General features: G+C 43.0%; 1 protein-coding gene across 2 annotated transcripts in view; it reads right to left on the bottom strand.

Moving 5' to 3' along the window:
• GNAS (GNAS complex locus) overlaps positions 1-23,429 on the bottom strand; it is a 949,043-nt gene extending 925,614 nt beyond the window's left edge. Inside the window, exon 1 of one of the 2 annotated variants that reach the window (XM_078651837.1) lies at positions 22,998-23,429. In XM_078651837.1, the coding sequence (XP_078507963.1) occupies positions 22,998-23,244 (247 nt within the window). In that variant the 5' untranslated portion in view covers positions 23,245-23,429. The remainder of the gene's footprint in view (positions 1-22,997) is intronic. The other variant, XM_078651836.1, reaches the window with a different exon arrangement.
• Between the last annotated feature and the right edge of the window lie 1,551 nt (positions 23,430-24,980).

The raw sequence follows: 24,980 nt of genomic DNA on the forward strand, positions 1-24,980 counted from the left end.
GTTGGACAGGAAGGATTCAATCCATTGCAACGCTATGTCTTGTATTCCTTTGCTCCGGAGAATGTTCAATAGACATTTGTGCGACACTGTGTCGAACGCTGCCGACAGGTCCAACAGTATCAGAGCCACCGAGCCCCCTTGGTCAGTGATGCATCTGACACTGTCCGACACTGCCAGCAGCGTAGCCTCAGTGCTATTGTTGGATCTGAATCCAGTTTGGGTGGGGTCCAGAAGCGAGTTGTCCTCGAGATATTTGGATAACTGTAAGTTAACCATTTTCTCCAATGCTTTGGAGAGATAAGGGAGTTGTGAAATTGGCCTATAGTTCTCTGGGTTGAGAATATCGGCCCCAGCTTTCTTCAGGAGGGGGGTTACAGATGCGTGTTTCCAGCAATCTGGAAAGGACGCGGAGGCAAGAGATTGATTAAAAAGTTTGGTGATGATTGGGCATAGAGTCGGTGCAATTTCAGAGAATACAAAGTGTGGGCATGGATCTGCAGGGGAGCCGGATTTTATTGCTCTAAGGACTGTTAGTACTTCCTCTTCGGAGAGTGGTTGGAAGTTTGATAGGCGAGGGGAGTTGCCCAAGTCTAGGCGATCGTTGTCGTTGTCGGATGTAGATGGGCGTACATCAAAGTTATCATAGGGGGAGACGGTATGGGAGGGGGTGAAGGTTGAATAAATTTTATTGATTTTTTCAGAGAAGAAGGAGCTAATCCGTTCGCATGCTTCTGTTGAAGGGGTGAGTTTTTGCGAGGTGCAGGATGGGTTGCTGAGCTCTTTCACAATTTTAAATAACTCTTTTGCCGAGTTGTGGTTTTCGTTGATTCGTTGCACGAAAAATGCCTTTTTTGCCTCTCGGATGGCAAGGATGTATTGTTTCCTTTTGGCAGTGTAGTTGGCTCTGGTTGTGGGGTTTTTCGCTTGTCTCCATTGGTGTTCTGTTTTTTGGCATTCCCTTTTAAGGCTCTTGAGGGAGGGGGTGTACCATTTTTCGTTAATGGTTGTTTTTTTCCTAACATCTCGCAAGGGTGCTATTTTGTCCAATGTTTGGCGGATGCTAGTTTCTAGCCGGATGACATTGTTGCCAATAGGTTCGTTATCTGGTAGGGAGACATCTGTATCGTGAAAATGATTTTGAAAATTGGAGTCTTTGATTAGTTTCCAGGCTCTATTGGAAGTGAGGGGGGAGGATCTGATTTTCACGGGTTTGCCAGGAAGTTCAAGTGAGAATGAGAGCATGAAATGGTCAGACCATGACAGAGGGAGAGTTTCCTTGAGAGTGGTCGACTCGGTGTTCGTAAAAAGGAGATCCAGGGTGTGCCCTGCTATATGCGTAGGGCCATCAACCAGTTGTTTCAGTTGGAGGATTTCCATGTCGTATTTGAGCTGAGCGACTCCAGGGGCATTGGGGTTTTCGTAATGGACATTAAAGTCTCCAATGATCATGTAGTTTTTGTGTTTTAGGCACAAAGGGAGTACTTGATTCAGGAGTTTCGCACTGAGGTTAATTTGTTGTCCAGGTGGGTTATAGACGACTGCGCCCGCTAGCATGACATGATTCTCAACGAGAATTCTAAATGGTAGTAGCTCATGTTCAGGCTCCGCTTTAGTTGTATCCATTAGGCAGGTTAAGTGGTCCCTAAAAATAGCGGATAGCGATCTCTCTCTTATACATTTCACAATAAGTTATATTTTTAGGCTATTTTTCCTCTGTGCTATTTCTCCAACTCCTACGTGCGTGCGACATATTTTGTTTCTATTGTACTATTGAATATCGACCCCGAAAATAACATGGTATAAGAATATTGAGGGCAGAATATCGAGGGACAAAATATCGAAAGGTAAGTGCTTATAGGGTGGTATAGATTTACTATTCCTAACACCACAACTACACATCTTGAAGAAATCTGTACTGCGTCGCTAAATATATGAGGATTTAGGTATAAAAAATCTAGACTTACTTGCCTGTCGATATTTTATTTTCAATATTGGACCCTCAAAATGTTGTTTCATCAATATTCTGAAGTTGATATTGAGGGTGGACACCTTTGGTTTTATATATCGCTTTTTAAATCATCATTAGGTCACCTTTTGGTCTCTTCAGACCATGGCCGGCTTTGGCTTTGGTGGTGCCCAGTATAACAACCTTTGCTGGCACTACCACAACCCATGACCTTCTTCTTCTTCCCAGATTTCGTCACTACCACACGCCAATGGTGCCCTTGATCTCTCCTTAGCCCCTGTCTCACATTTATTTCATATCGCTAATCATCTCAGTGTATGGTGAAAGAGTGCTTTGCATCACAAACATATTATACAGAGACAATGATTCATACAAGTGTGTAAACCAATGTATAGGAAATGTTACTTAAGTCAATGAGGACTACAAGGTGTAGGAGTCACATGTCATCAGCACTGGTAGGCCTTAGATGTTAAGAGTGCTTGAACCAGACAAAAGAAGGGACTCATTTAATACCTTTTCATGCAGCTCAGCATAGTAACCAAATACTACCAAGATATGATGCTGTTGCTCTCTCATCTAGTGCAGGCATACCTTTGGTTGCCTTGTGCCAATGCACACAGCCTTGCACCATAGTGCACGGGTGTGTTTGTGATGTCAAGCATAGGTTCTATACTAGATTGGAAATGTTTGGAGAAAATAAATCTTTTCTCCAACCGTATGCCTGCCTTGAGGAGGCAATTTATTTAATGCAAATCCTCTTCTATCAAACTAAGTAGATAGTGATTATCATCAAAATCCGTGGGTGGGCGTATGGGAACGTTCATGTACCGCCCAAGTACCACCCATGGAATGCTTCCTTGATGCAAAGTAGGGCATAGTGGTACTTTTTGTTCTTTAGGGCGACTTTTGGATGTACTTCAGGATTTGCGCTAGAAAGTAAACTCTAAAACAGCACATCACATCACATCACATCAGGTTTGCTTCACTTTTGTGATGCAAACTCGGCGCAAAGCATTAGTAAATTTACACCATATGCTCAAGATTTTAAATTTAACACAATGATTGGCGGTGTCATGCGCATATCATATTATCACTGCCCGAAGGAACCCTCTTTAGCAACTATAGAATAAAGGAAGATTGCGGGAAAAACAGCAGGGTTCTAAACTATGCCATGCAACTTGCAAGCAGCGCTTTGATGCCAGTTCATAGCTCAATATGCTCTATCAGAAGAATTGGAACTTATGAACTCCAAGCAAAAAAAGGATCTCTTTAACAGAAGCAGTAATCCTCTGAGCTCTCTGCATAAAATACAACTCTGTGTGTTACACGGTGTGCTTTGCAGATGGAATCTTAACCCACTATGTTACTTTTTCATGAGTAAAAACTGTAACTAGGCAACTCACAGATCTCTCTATCAAGAGCATTGACCACCACAGTTATGCCGTTGTTAACCCCTGAAAAATACGGGGCACTCAACCCGTTCGTTGCGCCTGTCGACCAACGGCCGTCGCAAGCACTACCTTGGTAGTGCTGCGCAAGTCCGTTGGCTAAAGCGGCCCCGCCCACTCAACGGAACGCCAAGCACCGCGGCGGAATTGCCGCAGTGGTAAATGGGTTAAAGATCTCTGCAGGCTGTTCTTATCTTGTATAAATCTGTCATGCAAAGAATCCCTGCCTCTCTCCTCCCCCGTCCCCTCCCCCCCGGGCCTGGTGCCCGGTGCAGCAGCACTGGCCGCATCGCCCTATAGCCGGCACTTGCTCAGATCAACAGTGCTTCAAATCTTTAGGATATCTATGTAAGATATATTTAAATACAAATATCCTAGTAGGCGGGATCTGGCCCTCACTCATCTATTGCGATGGGCACACCCTGACGTAGAACATACCCGTAATCAGGTTTGTCGAATACAGACCTCCTACGGGTGTCCGAAGACCAATCACAAAGCTCAGTGCCACACTGAGACCTCGGAAATTGATGCTAATATGAAAACTATATAGATTGTAAAAAAAAACAGCAATTTCACTTTTTACTGCACAGTTACGATAAGGTACAAGTGCACAGGTCAGAAAACTGGGGGTGGCACGTAAATACAACATCAAAACAGAAGTTGCATCACATCAAATGAAATTATCATGGTTGCTAAAACAAAAACAAGTCCTAAAAGCATAAAAAGAAAAACATAGGGTGGAAAATGGTAGCTAAGGGCTATAAGGTGATCCCATCATTTCCAAAACAAGCTGGGGAAGAATTAAAACAAAACAATATGTATTCCCACCCCTCAACAAAATACACAATAAAGGTATTTATTATGAAAAAACAGTGGTGCTTTAATATTATAATTAAAAAACACAGCAAAGCCCCATCTGCAGACATATGGATTCCTGTAGTCACCGAGGTATGCTGAATATTCAAAGAGCAGATGAGATAACTCCATCAGTTCAGGTTGATCAAAGGCACACCTTTAAGTACTCCATTACAAACAAAATTTAGTTCATAACACCTAAAAAGGTGAGAACCATATAATAAATAAACAACAGAGAATAAAATTGAGAAAAAAGATATAAATATGCTTCTTTGGGGTTGCCCACTCTCCTTCCTCATGCTGTTTTCAGAACAAAATAGCATAATGGGCAGGACATATTTATTTTTAAATTATTTCTGGCCCAGCATATAGGCAAAGAAATCACGCGCTATGGAAGTGATGCATGACTCCCGACCCAAATACAGTTTTAAAAGGTCTGTGTGGACCTCTGCAAATTAATTCTTATGTAAGGTCTGCAAAACGTGTATTCTTAGCCTAATTCTGCCCCAAGAAATTGATTGAAGTCGCCCCAAAAGGAAAGCATAAGTGAAATAGCTCATAAAAAAAACTCCACTATCCACATGTAAGGACCATCTTCTTCAAGAGGTCGCTTTCACCTCAGCCTGGAAAGTGCTTCTCCTGAGTGCGAGAGCGCTTCCGCAGGAGGCATATTTCCAGTTTGATGACACGAGCAGATGACGTCACTGGGCACCAACCATGGTGGATATATTTGTTTACCCCTGGTGTTTGAGGGCCTCAGGTACTATTCCACTCCAATGGAATAATGAAGTTACTCCAGCTGTAAATTTGAATCTCAAGTTGTAGTTAGGTAGAGAAGTCAAGGCTTACTCCAGAATATAGCAATGGGTTTAGAGCTCGGATACAATTTGACGCTGGAATCCCACTCACTTCTGCTTGCGGGATGGAGATTGTGACAATGCTGCAGTGATGGACGCCATTGTGGGCGTGCTGGATGGAGGGAGTTATGTCTCCAAGAAGACCTCGATTTATCAGCCGCTTCTGACTCCATCAGTCATGAGGCGGCTACCACCCCTTATAAGAGGGCATGGGTAATGCAGGTTTGTGCTGCGAATACAAACCTTGTGGAAGATCTAGAGCTCGCTGGTCCTCTACAGCAGTATCCCCATGGCTCTCAACGCCATCTTACAGAGTCACTGATGGGCTATACTTTCTGCCCGAGGGACTGCCATGCGGCCATTGGGGAGTGAATCACTCTTTCTAAATGGAATTTATTTTATTTTCTTCCTCTATTTTTTCTTTTACTCCTAATTTTTTACTTTCTTTTCTCTTGGGTGAAGGTTCCTGTTATTAACTCCAATGGGCGATATTTTTGTAAATTATATCTAAGACACAACATTTGCATCAGAGGATATTTTGACTACAGTATTCTGGTACCACACCTCTGTGGGCATTTCTAGTACCCCAGTTGCCACCGTTCATTCTCTAGACTGTACCCTTGCCACCAAGCTTGAAAGCACATGTGCTAAATTAGACCAGATCTCTCTTTATCCTTGAGGTCCTTAACCATGGGGCCCACCCAACTTATCCTATCTGCAAGCAGCACTTCACCGAATACCCACAGGCTGCTATTAGTCTTTTTATGCAGCCAATGAATGACTTTATTCATTAAGCTGCTCTGTGGTTTCCAAATTATAATATGAGATCTGCAGCACTTTACTAGAACCAATACATATGGGCAAGCTCCTGGAAGTAAATGACAGACCGAAGGGTTTATCGAGCTATCCACACAACCTCCCGTAGTGTTAAAAGAGGTAGTGCTCGAACCAGGCCCATGTGGTTTATCGGGTAATCCAGCTGCTCTGGGGCTTGATCAAACCATGCTATTGACCTGGAACCATCAGGACCCACAGAGCAGGGTGCTCTGTCCATAGATGCCTTATCAGGGATGGGGACGGGAAGCAGGGAGTGAGGAGTCGATTGGTTGGACTCTCTTTCGATCAGAGTGGCCTCCTTTGCACCAACCGAGCCATGATTTTGCATACCTGCCAACTTGAAGAACAATCTCAACGTGTGAAGAGGGGGCAGGGCCTCGTGCCAAGAAGAATCTATGAGGCACTTATGAACCCCACCCCAAGCCCCCTCCTTCCAAAAAGAAAAAAGCTTGCTCCGGCTGGTGCTGATGAATGGGTTGTTTTCACACCCCTTAATGGACGTGGGTATTTCAAAGCCTCGTTTTCCTTGCCACCGTGTGATATGGCTCCTCCCCGGGAGGCCGTGTGATGGGAGCCGATATTATGTGTCACACGGTGGCACTGTGTGAGTTGGCAGGTATGATTTTTCCAGCTTTCCTTCACATAAGACCAAATTTTATCCAGTCTTCTTAAGAGGGTGGAGACAATTATCCAGAGTAACCTTAAATTGTTCATTGAGTCGGTTTACAATGTCTAACTTAAGGGTTTCCAGGTCAACCCCGTACCTAGACAAAGAAAGGGCAGTAGTCGAGGAACCAAATGGTGTAGCCTTCAAACCTCTGGGTCTTTCGTTTCCTATTAGCAGTGTGGGCCGCCTCGGTTACCTTGGACAAAGGAGTGCAATCACAAGGGTCCAGTGAGGCGGCAGCCTCTTGGCCAGGTTCCCCATCAACAGGGTCAGTTACCAAATTCACAGCAGGGCTATCAGAACTCAGCAGACTTGGTGTTCCTATACATGGGGCCAACGTGAAGGTAGAGAGAGAAAGTCGCCATTCTGCTAATTGTATCCTTGTCAATGACTCCGACAACTTGTACAAAGAAGCCTTACAGGGACCTACTTCTTGAGGTGCTGCCTGTGCTTGCCTTACTAGCTGCCAATTTCCACTTTCCCATAGTAGCAGTATAAGTATAAGTACAAAGATAAAGTACCAAAAGGGTAGAGTGGTACCCCAAATCAGAAAGGACAACTGGGACAAAGTTGCAAAGTAGATGAAAGATGGGTGATCCGGCCCGGGCTCCTACAGGCGATGACGGGTGCATTGCACGGGAGCAGCCTTTGGTGACCAGATTTTGAGGAGCAAAAACCAGGACAGGCCAGACAAAAAAGTAGGACTTAAGCCTTTAGTCTTACTTCTGTATCTGGCCAGTCCAGGTTTGCCCCTCCACAGGGCGCACTGCAAGCTGGGACTTGAAGTTCCCAGAAGTCACTACTCAACAGCAATGCACCCCCTAGCTTACTATTCTTCTTCTTGTAGGCATGTGGGGTTTGGGAGATGAGCTGTGAAACCAGTGAGAGCACAAGGCTTGTACTCTCACTGTTTTCACAGCTCATCTCCCAAACCCCACATGTCCTGCCAGCCTCCTCACTCACCCTGTCAGTGCAGTAGCTGGACTAAAGTGCATGTGTTCCCAAGGTAAGATGGTGTTGCTTTGTTTCTTTAAAAATACCCTCACTCATACCTCAGTCACAAAAGCATCCCCAACTCAAACACCCATACATATAAAACGTTATAAATAAATAAATAGCATGACAGCATCTTTGGTGTCTGTCCACCTGTAATTCTGCCCGATAACTTTATTACCCTAAAACCCTGTGAATATGATTAACTTAGCCAGTGATGTTAAAAGACAGTAACTTAATATAAAGCGTCTATTTCATGTGATTACTTCAGACAAGTTTTAGGAAGACAAACTGGGAAAAACAACAGCTCTTTTGGAGTTTTTGCATTCCAGATGCGCCAGTGCCAAGCCACACAGGGTGCTGGCCTGTAAAGAATTCTCCTGGCCTCCCCTGGGGCCAGATGTCCTAAATCTGGTACAAACAACATCTTTTCAGTTACTTCTCTCTCTCTCTCATATCCAACACAGGATAAAATGGGTAAGCATCCCGGATTCTCACGCTTTCATTGTGTTAAAATAAGCATTGGTAAATTTCAAGTCTATGAATATGTATTTGACATATGGAATCCTCTTTACCTGTAGATCCCTCCATGTAAATTACTCCATTACTATTGGCTCACGGGCAAAATGTAAGATTTATATAGAAGCCCTGACCCGCGTGACTGAGGTCGCCCTCTGTGTGCCCTGCACATGCCAAAAAAGGTGTTCCATAAAAGGAAGTGATCTACAAGATTTCGCAATGGTTTCCTGCCCTGTAATGGCTGCCAGCCACTCTCCTTTGCGCCAAGCCTTTGCTGATCTAACAAATCTAAGGCTCGACCAGGAAGAACAGCAGCTGTTGGGCCTGCTTTTGTTTCTTGCTCGTGCAGCCTCCTGCACGAATTCATAGCTAAAAGGATGTTGACCATTAGTCCAAATATGTCCAGAAATTTGCAATAACTCTATATCAACCTAGAAAGTAACACAATTATAGATACTGTTTTTACCCTGAAATCAACGATAAAAATATATTCAACATTCATTCATTGATGACAATCATGAATTCACAAATGAAGAGATAGTAAGAACCAACCAATTGGTGAGCAGATTATCAATAAACCGATAGATATTCATGACAAATGTACAGAAACGAATATACTGATAAATCATTTAAACATAGATCAGTTGATGGTGGATTCATGATCAAATCTGATAATTTCAGAATAAGAGGCACAGATGACAAAGTGTCAAATAACTGGAAATGGACAAAGAATTCAGTTATTGATGATAAATTCATTTAAGTAGATATTAAATATAAATCCATAACGAGTGTTGATAAATTAACAGCTACCTGACAAATGTAAATAGGCATTTATGATTAATTCAACTGCAGAGAGACTGGTGACAAATGTATAACTTAACAAAATATTGATACATAAATACATGCATCAAAGCACACAAACATTGACAACATATTCATGAGAAAAGCTTTTGACACTGAACTAGTTGACCAATCCACAGGTACACAAAGATGATAAATTGACACATATTGATTATAAAAATTGACAAGTATTTGTTACATATGTAGATTTTTACAATACTTTTCATAGCTACATTCAAAGCCATTAAAACCTTCTTATTTTAACTTGGTTCTTTTTCTTTAGCTGTTGTGTTTCCTGTGGCTGTTGCGTGTTACCTTGCCATGCGCCAGGACGCCCCTTAGCTGGGGCAGCTGTGCGCAGTACAAATTCACGTAACATAACATAACATGCATCTATTCTTTTAGATATACTCATAAATACACTGATTTAAAAGATAAAGCCCCCCATGGATCTATAGTTTATCCATGCCCCAACCTGTTGCTGCCTATCAAATCCCACCTTTTCCCTTTCGCTATTACTCCCCTATGCTGTCTGGTTTCTCCATGAAACCTCCTTTGTCATACACCTGCAATGACTCGTTCACTGAAGGTCCGCCGCCACAAATTTTCACAACTCATCCACTACAGCACTCACTTCTGGCACCTTAAACCTACCTCTGCAGCACCACTGCAGACCTGCCAACTCACACAGTGCCACCATGTGTCACACAATTTTGGCTCCTTTCACAGGTCACCCAGTGTTAAGCCGAAACCACATGGTGGCAATCAAGGCGAGATGGAAATCACTGCATTTGGTGGATCTCCAGCTCGTCTTTTGCGGCTGTAAGCGGACGAGGTTTGAAAACAACCCTGGACATCGGTGACAGTCTCAGCGACCCTTTGTTTTTTGTTTTTTTGGGGTGGAGTGGTGAGCTTGTTGGAGGGCAGAGTGCCTCTTAGGTAGCTCTCCACTCAAGGCCCCGCCCCCCCTTAAAGGCCCCGCCCCTACTCACACAGTGACATTTGTTTACAGGTTGGCAGGTCGGCTCCTGGGCCTTAGAACCTTGTGTGGTCTGGCACAGAGATATAACCTCTCACCACCAGATAATAGAAGGCAACATGCCTAACTGCCAAATGAGACACACCTGTTTGTTTGGACTCACACCTTTTTCTTTTAACAAACCAGACCCACTGTTTCGGCGTCTCATTTAATAACTGCTTTTAACAGCAACCCAAAGTTATCACTCACACCATTCAAAGCAGCTTCTACCCGTATCTTTCCTCAAAAGACATTTAACCGCGGCACAAATTATGCGCGGTGTGGCGGTTTAATTAAGTGGACGGGGCCGTGTAGGCCAACGGACGTGCGCAGCACTACAGAGGTAGTGATTGCAACGGCCGTTGGCCGACAGAAGCAGCGAAGGGGCTAAACATGGGCTGAAGCCTGTATGCCTCCTGGCAGGACAGTAAAAAAACAACCATTCACCCTAGCCAAATCTACTCCGGTGTCAACCACCCACAGCGCTCACTGAAATCAGCACTCCAGGCAGTAATCCACCGCACTCATTCAAAGCATCACTGATGCCAAAGACCCATGACGTTCATATAAAACTGCACTGAAGCGGATAACAATGGTGCTTCTCCAAAGGAGTGATGATGTCAACAGCAGTCCTCTAAAGTGGAACTGATGCCAACAATTCACAGGCCACATGCCACCAAAACAGAGCACTAATCTGAAACAGCACTGATGTTGATAACTCATAGCAACAACTCACAGCAAAACTGATGCCAATATTCACACCATTCATCGAAAACAGTAGCGATGCCAGTAAATCGCACTGCTCACCCATACTCATAATCTTTATTCGATTTTAGAAATAAAATCATAAAAGACAAGTCAGTTAAAAAGAGCAAAAATTGAAATCCACATATTCACACTTTCTTTAAAATCCCCGAAAGATCCAAGAACGGATCCAAGGGAAGGCGGTCTCCCTCACATACAAAACCTTAACTAACAATATGCTAGGTGACCTGGCGAAGCTTAGACACACGTGGGAAGCGGAGGTGGGAGACATGGAAGACCTAGACTGGGATATAGTATTAATGCATCCCAGGGAGGTGGCAATTAAATCAAGACTACGCCTTATTCAGTTCAATGTGCTTCACAGAACCTACTACGATAGAATGCGACTCCATAAAATGGGGAAAATAGAAGACTCGCATTGTCTTAGATGCCGACAACACGACGGAGACTTTTATCACACCGTTTGGGCATGCAACAAGATACAAAATTACTGGACGCACATATTCACAGAACTGGGGGAGGTTTTGGGGGTCCCGCTCCAACAGGAACCCAAGCTGGCACTATTGGGTATGACTAATGAGGTAGACCTGCCACGCCCACTCCTCACCTTCCTAGTTCTCGCACTAGTAGTAGCGAAAAGGGATATTGCAAAGTACTGGGGTTCACCGGAGCCGCCAGGACTAGAGGAATGGAGAAGAGGATTGGACCTTTACATGGCAGCAGAGAGAGCGACGTATAAAGCAAGGGGGTGCCCGAAAAAAATTCAAAGGGTCTGGACCAAATGGCGGCATTACCATGGGTTGGATGGGGGGTTATGAGGGAGGGAACTTGAAAATCTGGCTATTCGGACGCTAGAGCACCGACAAGAGGGCTCCGGGTGGGATACGATATAATTGTACCTTGTATCAGTGGACGTTGAACTGGGATGTTTCGCATTGTGACAGAAATTTGTGGCTTTGAGGTGGGTGGGTGTGGGAGTAGAGGTCTATGTACTGCTGATTTCACGACTGTAATGTTGAGTTTTGATAAAATGCAAATAAAAATATATTTTTTTAAATCCCCGAAAGATAACATACAAGAAAGAAACAAACTGTGGGTGAGTTTAAATACTGTAAATACAGTAAAGCCGGTCCGACTTGAGTGAAATTCAATGATTTTAAAATTGGTCGCAAAAACTTATATCGTACATTATTATGTTTTGAACAGATCATAACAATATGTAATGTGTCACTGACCAATACATTGTCATAGTCACATAGGGGCAATTCTGAATTCTTAAAACAGCCATGATTAAAAATAAACACAGAAATAAATTCAACCTAAAATAAGTCAATAAGCGTCGCTGATGACGTGTCATATTCCAAGTCAAATTTGGTTCTAAATTACTAACAGTTTTCACTAAGATTGCATGTCGGACTGCAGAGTTTCAATATTGCAGAGTCCTCCCAGTCTGCTGCATTCTTGACCATAAATGCCGTAGCCACCAATTTGTGGTCAGAACTAACTATGTTGCTGGGATTAGCATATATATCGAGCCTCCCTAAAGACATCATATTATGGGAGATATAAGCCATCCATGGGATCAGAAAGGGCTTCTCCAATTTTAAACAATCTTGCAATTTTAATCTATTAAAAGCAAATTCCTCCCTTGTCCAAATTCATAGCCACAGTTTTGAGGGGCAAAGTCGGATCTGGTCAATAATGTAACCTAATCCCAGTTCTGCATGGACGATTTCTTAGGGTACACATGGTGGGACTCCCAGGAGTCCCCTTAAAATGTTATTTTCTGTTACTTGAATTGGGGCGACTGGGCCATATCCCCACAGTCCACTGCCATAACTCGCTAGTGGGACACACTTAGCCCTGAAAATGTGCTCATCCAAAATAGCACTGTGTTGATCATCACAGCAGTCATCATCATCATAATATCTTTATTCGGTCATTTGTAAAAAAAAGCCATCAAAGTACACAAGGAATAAAACATAAATACATCTACAATTAAAAATAGCATTAAACAATTACGATCTCAAATACAATTGACATCTTGAATCATTTTAAGAATATAAAAGCATGTACCAACAATCTAATCATGCTAGGGAAGGGGCACAAAGCAGTCACCAAGCATATGAACTAAAACCATTGAGTCAGCTGTGGATGTGAGATACATATATATCATAAAAAATAGGTCAAATAAGTTCAAAAAATGGTGTCGTACTTAGCAAAGAAATTTTTTACGAATCAACCAAAAAGATAACAGAAAACGACTAAGAGAAAACACAATTGGTCCAGAGGTGTCTGTTTTTAAAATTCTAAATGCAATCTGGTACTTCCTAATACTCATGTTAAGGCATATAGGTCTAATCCATCTCCTACATACCTGCCTATACTTGGGACAAACGAACAAAATGTATTCTTCGGTTTCAGCAGCTGCGCAGCATGCAGGGCAGGTTTCTATAGTTAGACCTTTCAACTCTTTACCCGTAAATTGCAGCAACAGATTACCATACCTCAACCTGATATACAAGCTTTTAGCGAGTGAGGGAGAGATCAGGTCAGGGAACGGTTCAAATAGGGTGCAAGATTTTATGATTAGGAAGTTTGTAGTTAGTTGACCTCTAGTTGGGTTATTCATATAGTGCTCACCCACCACCTTCCAGTAAGTAGCTTAAAGAGACAAAATGTTGTGACTGGTAGCCCTTTCTGGATGCTCCCATAAGCCCATTAGGTTCAATATTTTGCACCACTTAGCAATCTGCTTGAACCAGGGAAGTTGTTTAGCCCCGTTGAGCGCCAATACCTCCCGAAGAGAATTACGATATTCAGTAAGTTGGGGGGTAGTCCACAGCCGCAACCAATAGGTTAAGGGTTTAAGGGCAGCCAGATCACCAATTCTTTTTAGCCCAAGATCACAAAAAAGTGGAATAAGTGGTGTTGTGACAGGTAGTGGGATCAACCTGGCAAAGTTGTTTTCACAAGTCGTTAACTGATTTACAGGAGTGAATCCCCAGATCTCTGCTCCATACAGAGCTCCATTTTGGGCCTTTGCACGATATATTTCAAGAGCCGGGGACAGGGGTTGTGTGTAGGAGTTTTTAAAAAAAAATCTTAAAACTGATTTCGATCTCTGATATAGGGTTAAAAGACTCTTCCGCAGCTGATATTCCCAACTAAGTGACTCATGTATGCCAATGCCCAAGTATTCAAAATCTTTTACTCGATCCAGGGGTTCATATTTGATCTTGACCTGTCGTATGCCACCGCTTGATTTAATGAGCACCATAAATTTTGTTTTCGTGGTGTTCAATTCCAGCCTCCTCTACTTGCAGAAGCTCAAGAATTTATCCAATAGAACTTGTAAACCCATAGGAGTAGTAGATATTAATAAAGAATCATCAGCAAATAGCAAAATAGGTACTTTTGCATTATTCAGTAGAGGGGAGTCATTTTTACAATCCAATACACAACTCGCCACAGCATTAATATACAGAGAGAACAAAGTGGGGGCGAGGACACACCCCTGACACACTCCACGTTCAATTGGAATCCACCCTGTCAGTTCCCCATTTACCCCCCACCTAACCTGGGCATATTTGTCCTTATGCAATCTAACAAGCACAGACACCAGGTCAACCAGGGCACCTTGATCAAGCATAGTCTTCCACAGTAGGTTACGTGATACCAAATCAAATGCAACTCGCAGGTCCGCGAAAGCTACATAAAGCCGATGTTTCCTAAGTAGCACGTACTTCCATGCTAACAGAGAAAATCTAAAAGCTTGGTTGCACGTGCTAATTTTTGCGCGGAAGCCAGCTTGGGCTGGGGACAGTATCATCTTTTCATCCATCCAGTCCTGGAGCTTATCTAAAACCTGTCTGGCAAAAACCTTCTGTAGGTTGTCAATTAAACTGACAGCAGTCATCCATGGCAATATGGATGTCAATAACCTAAACAGCAATAATCCAAAGCAAAAGTGATGCCAATAATCAAAGCACTCATCCAAAGAGACACTGATACCTGAATCACAACACTCATCCAAAGCAAAAGTGATGCCGATAATCAAAGCACTCATCCAAAGCGACACTGATGCCAGAATCACAGCACTGACCACATCACTCAATCAACGCAACACTGATGCCAATAATCACAACACTAACCACAGCACTCATCCAAAGCAACACTGATGCCAATAATCACAGCACTCATCCAAAGCGACACTGATGCCAGAATCACAGCATTAATCAAAAGCAACACTGATTACAATAATCACAGCACTAACCACAGCACTCATCCAAAGCGACACTGATGCCAATAATCATAGCACTCATCCAAAGCGACACTGATGCCAACAACCACAGCACTAATTACTGCACTCATCCAAAGCAAAAGTGATGCCAATGACAGCACTCATCCAAAGCGACACTAATGCCAGAATCATAGCACGAATCCAAAGCAACACTGATGCCAAACATCACAGCACTAACCACAGCACTCATCCAAAGCGACACTGATGCCAGAATCACAGCATTAATCCAAAGCAATACTTATACCAATAATCACAGCACTCATCCAAAGCAACGCTGATGGCAGTAATCACAGCACTAACCACAGCACTCATCCAAAGCAACGCTGATGGCAGTAACCACAGCACTAACCACAGCATTCATCCAAAGCAAAAGTGATGCCGATAATCACAGCACTCATTCAAAGCAACACTGCTGCCAATAATCACAGCACTCATCCAAAGCAACAATGATGCTAATAATTACAGCACTCATCCAAAGCTACACTGATCCCAGAAACACAGCACTCATCCAAAGCAACATGGATGCCAATAATCACAGCACTACCATCAGCACTCATCCAAAGCAATACTGATGCCAATAATCACAGCCTTAATCCAAAGCAACACTGATGCCAATAATCACAGCACTAATCACAGCACTCATCCAAAGCAAAAGTGATGCCAATAATGACAACACTCTTCCAAAGCGACACTGATACCAGAATCACAACATTAATCCAAAGCAAATCATATACCAATATTCACAGCACTCATCCAAAGCAACGCTGATGGCAGTAATCACAGCACTGACCACAGTACTCATCCAAAGCAATACTGATGCCAATAAACACAGCACGAATCCAAAGCAACATTGATGCCAAAAATCACAGCACTTATCCAAATCAATACTGATGCTAATAATAACAGCACTCATCCAAAGCGACACTGATGCCAATAATAACAGAATTAATCTAAAGCAACACTGATGCCAATAATCACAGCACTAACCACAGCACTCATCCAAAGCGACACTGATGCCAATAATAACATAATTAATCTAAAGCAACACTGCTGCCAATAATCACAGCACTAAATACAGCAGTCAGCCATAGCAACACTGATACCAATAATCACAACACTCATCCAAAGCAACAATGGTACCAATAATGACAGCACTAACCACAACACTCATCCAAAGCAACACAGATGCTAATAATTACAGCACTCATCCAAAGCTACACTGATCCCAGAAACACAACACTCATCCAAAGCAACATGGATGCCAATAATCACAGCACTAACCACAGCACTCATCCAAAGCAATACTGATGCCAATAACCACAGCACTCATCCAAAGCAATACTGATGCCAATAACCACAGCACTCATCCAAAGCAATACTGATGCCAATAACCACAGCACGAATACAAAGCAACGCTGATGCCAATAACCTCAGCACAAATCCAAAGCAACGCTGATGCCAAAATCACAGCACTGACCACAGCACTCATCGAAAGCAACATTGATACCAATAATCACAGCACTCACCCAAAGTAACACTGATGCCAATAATCACAACATTCATCCAAAGCAACACTTATCTCAGTAATCACACCAATAATTAATACATTCATCCAAAGCAACACTGATACTAATAATTACAGCACTCATCCAAAGCGACACCGATTCCAGAAACACAGCACTCATCCAAAGCAACATGGATGCCAATAATCACAACATTCATCCAAAGCAAAACTAATGCCAATAATCACAGCAGTAACCACAGCACTCATCCAAAGCAAAACTGATGCCAATAATCACAGCACTCACCCAAAGCAACACTTATCTCAGTAATCACAACATTACTTAATACATTCATCCAAGGCAACACTGATGCTAATAATTACAGCACTCATCCAAAGCAACACTGATTCCAGAAACACAGCACTCATCCAAAGCAACATGGATGCCAATAATCACAACATTCATCCAAAGCAAAACTAATGCCAATAATCACAGCAGTAACCACAGCACTCATCCAAAGCAAAACTGATGCCAATAATCACAGCACTCACCCAAAGCAACACTTATCTCAGTAATCACAACATTACTTAATACATTCATCCAAGGCAACACTGATGCTAATAATTACAGCACTCATCCAAAGCAACACTGATTCCAGAAACACAGCACTCATCCAAAGCAACATGGATGCCAATAATCACAACATTCATCCAAAGCAAAACTAATGCCAATAATCACAGCAGTAACCACAGCACTCATCCAAAGCAAAACTGATGCCAATAATCACAGCACTCACCCAAAGCAACATCTCAGTAATCACAGCATTACTTAATACATTCATCCAAGGCAACACTGATGCTAATAATTACAGCACTCATCCAAAGCAACACTGAAGCCAATAATCACAGCATTAACCACAGCACCCATCAAAAGCAAAACTGATGCCAAAATCACAGCAGTAACCACAACACTTATCCAAGGCAACACTTATCTCAGTAATCACAGCATTAATCCATAGCAATACTGATACCAAAATTACAGCACTCACCCAAAGCAACAATGATGCCAATAATCACAGCACTCACCCAAAGCAACACTTATCTCAGTAATCACATCATTAAATAATACATTCACCCAAAGCAACACTTGTGCTAATAATCACAGCACTCATCCAAAGCAACATTTATCCCAGTAATCACAGCATTAATACATTCATCCAAAGCAACACTGATGTCAATAATCACAGCACTCATCAAAAGCAACAATGATGCCAATAATGAAAGCACTCACCCAAAGCAACACTTATCTCAATAATCACAGCATTAATTAATACATTCATCCAAAGCAACACTGATGCCAATAACAACAGCACTTATCCAAAGCAACACTGATGCCAATAATCACAGCACTAACCACAGTACTTATCCAAAGCAACAATGATGCCAATAATCACAGCACTAACCACAGCACTCATCCAAAGCGACAATGATGCCAATAATCACAGCACTAACCACAGTACTTATCCAAAGCAACAATGATGCCAAAATCACAGCATTAACCACAGCACTCATCCAAAGGACACTGAGGCCAATAATCACAGCACTCATCCAAAGGACATTGAGGCCAACAATCACAGCTCTCATCCAAAGGACACTGAGGCCAATAATCACAGCACTCATCCAAGGACACTGAGGCCAATAATCACAGCACTAACCACAGCACTCATCTAAAGCGACAATGATGCCAATAATCACAGCACTAACCACAGTACTTATCCAAAGCAACAATGATGCCAAAATCACAGCATTAACCACAGCACTCATCCAAAGGACACTGAGGCCAATAATCACAGCACTCATCCAAAGGACATTGAGGCCAACAATCACAGCTCTCATCCAAAGGACACTGAGGCCAATAATCACAGCACTCATCCAAGGACACTGAGGCCAATAATCACAGCACTAACCACAGCACTCATCTAAAGCGACAATGATGCCAATAATCACAGCACTAACCACAGTATTTATCCAAAGCGACAATGATGCTAATAATCACAGCACTAACCACAGTACTTATCCGAAGCAACAATGATGCCAAAATCGCAGCATTAACCACAGCACACATCCAAAGGACACTGAGGCCAATAATCACAGCACTCATCCAAAGGACACTGAGGCCAATAATCACAGCACTAACCACAGTACTTATCCAAAGCGACAATGATGCCAATAATCACAGCACTAACCACAATACTTATCCAAAGCAACAATGATGCCAAAATCATAGCAATAACCACAGCACTCATCCAAAGGACACTGAGGCCAATAATCACAGCATTCATCCAAAGGACACTGAGGCACTCATCCAAAGGACACTGAGGCCAAAATTCACAGCACTTATCCAAAGGACACTGGGGCCAATAATCACAGCACTCATCCAAAGGACACTGAGGCCAATAATCGCAGCACTCATCCAAAGGACACTGAGGCACTCATCCAAAGGACACTGAGGCCAATAATCACAGCACTCATCCAAAGGACACTGAGGCCAATAATAACAGCACTCATCCAAAGGACACTGAGGCCAATAATCACAGCACTCATCCAAAGCAACACTGATGCCAATAACCACAGCACTAACCACAATACTTATCCAAAGCAACAATGATGCCAAAATCATAGCAATAACCACAACACTCATCCAAAGGACACTGAGGCCAATAACCACAGCATTCATCCAAAGGACACTGAGGCACTCATCCAAAGGACACTGAGGCCAATAATCACAGCACTCATCCAAAGGACACTGAGGCCAATAATCACAGCACTCATCCAAAGGACACTGAGGCCAACAATCACAGCACTCATCCAAAGGACACTGAGGCCAATAATCACAGCACTCATCCAAAGCAAAACTGATGCCAATAATCATAGAACTAATTACTGCACTCATCCAAAGCAACACTGATGACAATAACCACAGCACTCATCCAAAGGACACTGAGGCACTCATCCAAAGGACACTGAGGCCAATAATCACAGCACTCATCCAAAGGACACTGAGGCCAATAATCACAGCACTCATCCAAAGGACACTGAGGCACTCATCCAAAGGACACTGAGGCCAATAATCACAGCACTCATCCAAAGGACACTGAGGCCAATAATCACAGCACTCATCCAAAGCAAAACTGATGCCAATAATCATAGAACTAATTACTGCACTCATCCAACGCAACACTGATGACAATAACCACAGCACTCATCCAAAGCACAGCAGTGAAACCAGTAATTGGCACGATTGCTGCCCTTGAGGGCAGCCTAATGCTGTGGATATTTCCCTATATATGTGCTGAGCCATCACTTTACGTTTCCAACGCTGGTCGCCTTTCTTTTCTGGAGCAGTGCTCCAGTGCTAGCCTTGCCTAGCAGTGGGCAGACTATTCATTTGCCTGATTCTAGTGTCCATCACAAGTCCTTAACATAGCGCTGTCTCCAAATAAAGGAATGCTTTTTTTACAATCTGGCATCCTCAAAACTGCAAGCTATCTCAAAAAAGCATCCTCTATATTTCTAAAATTCGGCCTGAAAATTGACTTTTATTTAAGCCTTATAATTGTCACCTCTTCTTTTTTTTCTTTCAAATGGTCCTCCCTGATACTTTTGCCTGCTTCCTCTCCCTGGGCACAATCTTCTCCAAGTCACATGCAAGTTTATATTATTCTCTATTTTTTATTGATTTATGTAATTTATCAAGTTTTTTATAGCGCGAACTAGACCCGAAGGTATCAGAGCGCTCTGCAGAGACATCCAAGAGTTTTATAGAGCGCTTTGCAATTATCGTGACGATGCCAGGTGTATTTCAGCAAACTACCCACAACTCTTTAGAAAGATGACAACCTTCCCTTCTTTGAAAGTTACACCTCTGTAACCTCACGATCCCTAATTTCCTCTCCCTCAGCTCACACGCCCGCCAACCCTCAGCATGAGCGCACATACCTCTTTCACTAAAGATCACACCCAACTCCTAACAATCTAATCTACCACAACAAAAACTGGAGCGAATGCACTGAATGGTTTTTGCTTGAGCCCACAAACCAACAATACCCAAAAACGCTGAACCTACAGCTAACCTTGGATTCTGGAGCAGCGTGCTGCCAGGCGTAAAGCTCTTCGAGGCCTTGTCTGGGGCAGTAAGCGCTAATTAAATGCAATTACAACACAATACAAACAGAACTCACGCCAAGAATCCACAACACTCATCCAAAGGTGAAGCTGCAGTAATGTCAATAAGCCACATCTCTCATTCAGATTAACCCTGTGTTGTAAGGTGGCAATGCTGATGGACCAGGGTGACATCCGGTAGAATGTTGTGACATCAGACGCTCCCTGTGACTTGGTTTCCCATGACAACAAAGGAGGCTGGTCTTCTGCCGCCTGGCTATATAGACCTCTTCTGTATGTGGTCTCACTCTCTGCCACAATTAAAGATATCCTACAAAATACAGATGACCTTGAGAACTTTATGATAACACTCTGGAGCCTTAAGCAGCAGCAACAGCCTATGAACTCTCATTTCTATCAGCACCCCAAAATCACCGCTCCAATATAAATGCAAACCTTTTTCCCTCTCCTATCCCTCTGCTATCTTTTTCAATCCAAGTAACTGACTAACATGTCCATCACTCAAATTACTTTCATATTTCACTATACTAATTCACCACTAATCCTTTAAGGGTTACGGAGTAGTGTGCTACTCACCGAAACAAGCGCCTCAACAACCTATCAAGGGTAGCAAGCGCTATATAAATGCACACCTTTTTCCCTCTTCTATCCCTCCGCTATCTTTCTTAATCCAAGTAACTGACTAACATGTCCACCACTCAAATTACTTTCATATTTCACTATACTAATTCACCACTAATCCTTTAAGGGTTACGGAGTAGCGTGCTACTCACCGAAAATAGCGCTTCAACACCCTATCAGGAGTAACAAGCGCTATATGTATGCAAACCTTTTTCCCTCTTCTATCCCTCCGCTATCCTTCTGAATCCAAATAACTGAGTAACCTATCCACCACTCAAATTACTTTCATATTTCACTATACTACTTCAACACTAATCCTTTATGGGTTCCGGGGTAGCGTACTACTCGCCGAAACAAGCGCTTCAACACCCTATCAGGGGTAACACGCACTATATAAATGCAAACCTTTTTCCTTCCTCTATCCCTCCGCTATCCTTCTGAATCTAAATAACTGACTAACCTATCCACCACTCAAATTACTTTCATATTTCACTATACTACTTCAACACTAATCCTTTATGGGTTCCGGAGTAGCGTACTACTCGCCGAAAAAAGCGCTTCAACACCCTATCAGGGGTAACAAGCACTATATAAAAGCAAACCTTTTTCCCTCTTCTATCCCTCCACTATCCTTCTGAATCCAAATACCTGACTAACCTATCCACCACTCAAATTTCTTTCATATTTCACTATAGTAATTCAACACTAATCCTTTATGGCTTCCGGAATAGCGTGCTACTCACCAAAAATAGCGCCTCAACACCCTATCAGGAGTAACAGGCGCTATATATATGCAAACCTTTTTCCCTCTTCTATCCCTCCGCTATCCTTCTGAATCCAAATAACTGAGTAACCAATCCACCACTCAAATTACTTTCATATTTCACTATACTAATTCAACACTAATCCTTTATGAGTTCCGGTGTAGCATGCTACTCGCCGAAACAAGCGCTTCAACGCCCTATCAGGGCTAACAAGCAGTATATAATTCCAAACCTTATCCCTCTTCTATCCCTCTGCTATCCTTCTGAATCGAAATAACTGACTAACCTATCCACCAGTCAAATTACTTTCATATTTCACTATACTAATTCAACAGGAATCCTTTACGGGTTCTGGAATAGCGTGCTACTCAACGCGCTTCGACGCCTCGTCAGGGGTAGTAAGTGCTATATAAATACAATTACAATACAATAAATCTGTGTCAGTAGGTTCTACAACTTATCCAGAATCAGCCTTTCTTGCAGCAACACGTCAAAAGCAAAAGTGCAGCTATGCGTGAGTGCCAAACAGCCGGTGTCAGTGGCCCAACCTCAACAAGCCACTCACAGGACAGCAACGGAAGGCAGAGTACACAGCTCAACTGCAGCATCCCTGATGTTGGTAAAAGGGACATCTCTGTCAGTTCTTAATCCCTCGTATACCAGCAGCCCGAAGAGACCCGTCCAAAAGATAAACTCAGACCAGGCTCGCCTAAGATCACACCGTGCGCCTGCAGCTAGCGCTGAAACTTTCACCAACACCCGGAGGCCTCCCTAAAGCTCATCGAAAACTGGACGTCTGCCCGCGCATTCCTCATGGAGCTGCGCTCGCCTGTCGGCAAACACCACCAGCAGACTCACCCAGCAGCAGGAGCCTGTGCGTCTGCTTGTACTCCCTCTTCTCCGCCTTCAGGCTCTTGTCGATGCTCCGGCTCCGCTTCCTATTGGCTTTGATGCAGGCTTTGATGAGCTGGGGGTCCGTGTATTCCGGGGACCCCGGCCCCAGGGGGATCCCATCCTCGGGGGACCCCGGGGGCCTCAGGGGGTAGGTGATGGAGGGCTGGTGGGGTCCGATCAGCCGGGTCCGCAGGCTGTGACACATCCCCATGCTGGTCCCGGAGGCAGAGTCAACTTCAGCAGCAGCAGACTGACATGTCCTGGGTGTTGGGGGGTGTCAGGGGCTGGTGTGAGGGTGTCAGCAGCAGGCACGGGGGTGGTGGGGGTGACGACAGGCTCCGTGTCAAGGGCTCCACTACGGCTCACTCTGACTCCCCCCTCTCTTCAGGGAAATTTGTTTTAGGAGCAACAGGGAAAGATACACTCCAGCAGTCACGTGACCAGGGCAGGACAACCAGGATTTACCGTAATGTGTGGAATTACAGGGCCCGCCTGAAGCGACAGCTTGGTGAGTGAGTGCAGGAAGAGGACAGGGGGGCGATGCTGCCTCCCGGGGTGCAGGCGGAGAGTCCAGGGGGTGCAACTGGTGGATGCAACTGCTGCAAGGGTCCTGGGACTGCGCTCACGGCTGCCACAGAGATGGGTGCCAATGGAGGGGGGTGCTGCATGGGTCCTGCCGGCGCCACCTTTCCAAAGCTATTTCAAGGACTTTTAGAATAAAGGTGACCATTTTATGGAGAAAGTCTAAAAGCGCCATTGACGTTGTGTGGGACTTTATGCAATAATATTAAACGCAGGGGGAAACATGTTTATGTAAATAAAGGTTCCACGTCGAATGAGCACATCCTAAAATTGAGGAAAATAGCTGAAATGTAACAAGTTGCAGTTAGAGGAAGAAGACAGAACAGTGCGAGAAACCATAGTATTTTAGTGGCGTGACCGTTCTTTTATGCTCTTTTATACCCAGGCCGGTAAAAATAATATATAATATTCGACCTAAAGCAGGTATTTTTACCATTTTCAATAATACTTGAAACAGCAAATAGTTTACGTTAGAAACTCACTTAATAAAATTGTTATAGAGCTGCGTGAATTAACACAATATAAGTAAACACAGAATTATGTCAAAAATGAAAACGGGGGGCAGATTTACAAACCCCTTGCACCACTTTTGCGTCACTTCCCCCATGTTAAAAATGACGCAAAAGTGGCGCAAGGGCATTGTAAATAAGCCGCAGGATGTCCGAGTTTAAATACATTTATATAGAAATACCATGGCACAGTCCTTCCAGAAATTCAAACCATGAAGAAATAACAGGCATTTTTGTACTAAAAGCTGGTGGCCCTAGGTAGAGGATTAGAATACTATTATAAGGATACACAGCGCTTGACAAGTAATAGCTGCGAGGAAGCCCTAACTATTATCAAGGTGAAAATTACAGTATGTAGTGTAAATAGGGTTTTAAGCTTTTTGTTTTTAAAGAATCTACAGTAAAAACATCTGCGAATAATTCAGTGTCAAAGCAGAAAAACGTATAATTATATAAACAGAACGTAAACACTACTTGAAGGCTTGAGACAAAATAACATACTTAATATGTAGATACACAAATAGACTACAGGTAAGACATAATGTAATTATATAAAGGTAAAATTGTAACCTGTCGTAATGCAGAGGCTATGCACAAAAAGGAGAAGTGAAGTGAATTATTTTTAATTGTACTAGTATACTTAAAAAAATGGGCAATGATAACTTTAGTACAGTACAATTCATTTCCCTTTAATCCGGCTAAAATAGTTTATAATTAGGGCTCCCATTTTTATAGTATTTATTTTTTCAAAATTTCCGTCTCAATTAATCCATATTTATTTTTTGCTCATTCGTTTCTGTATCTAACCATTTTTATTTAGTGTTTACTATATAAATGAGCTGTATTAGGCATTTTT

Source organism: Lissotriton helveticus, chromosome 7, assembly GCF_964261635.1.
Source record: "Lissotriton helveticus chromosome 7, aLisHel1.1, whole genome shotgun sequence".
In the NCBI taxonomy this organism is placed as follows: Eukaryota; Metazoa; Chordata; class Amphibia; order Caudata; family Salamandridae; genus Lissotriton; species Lissotriton helveticus.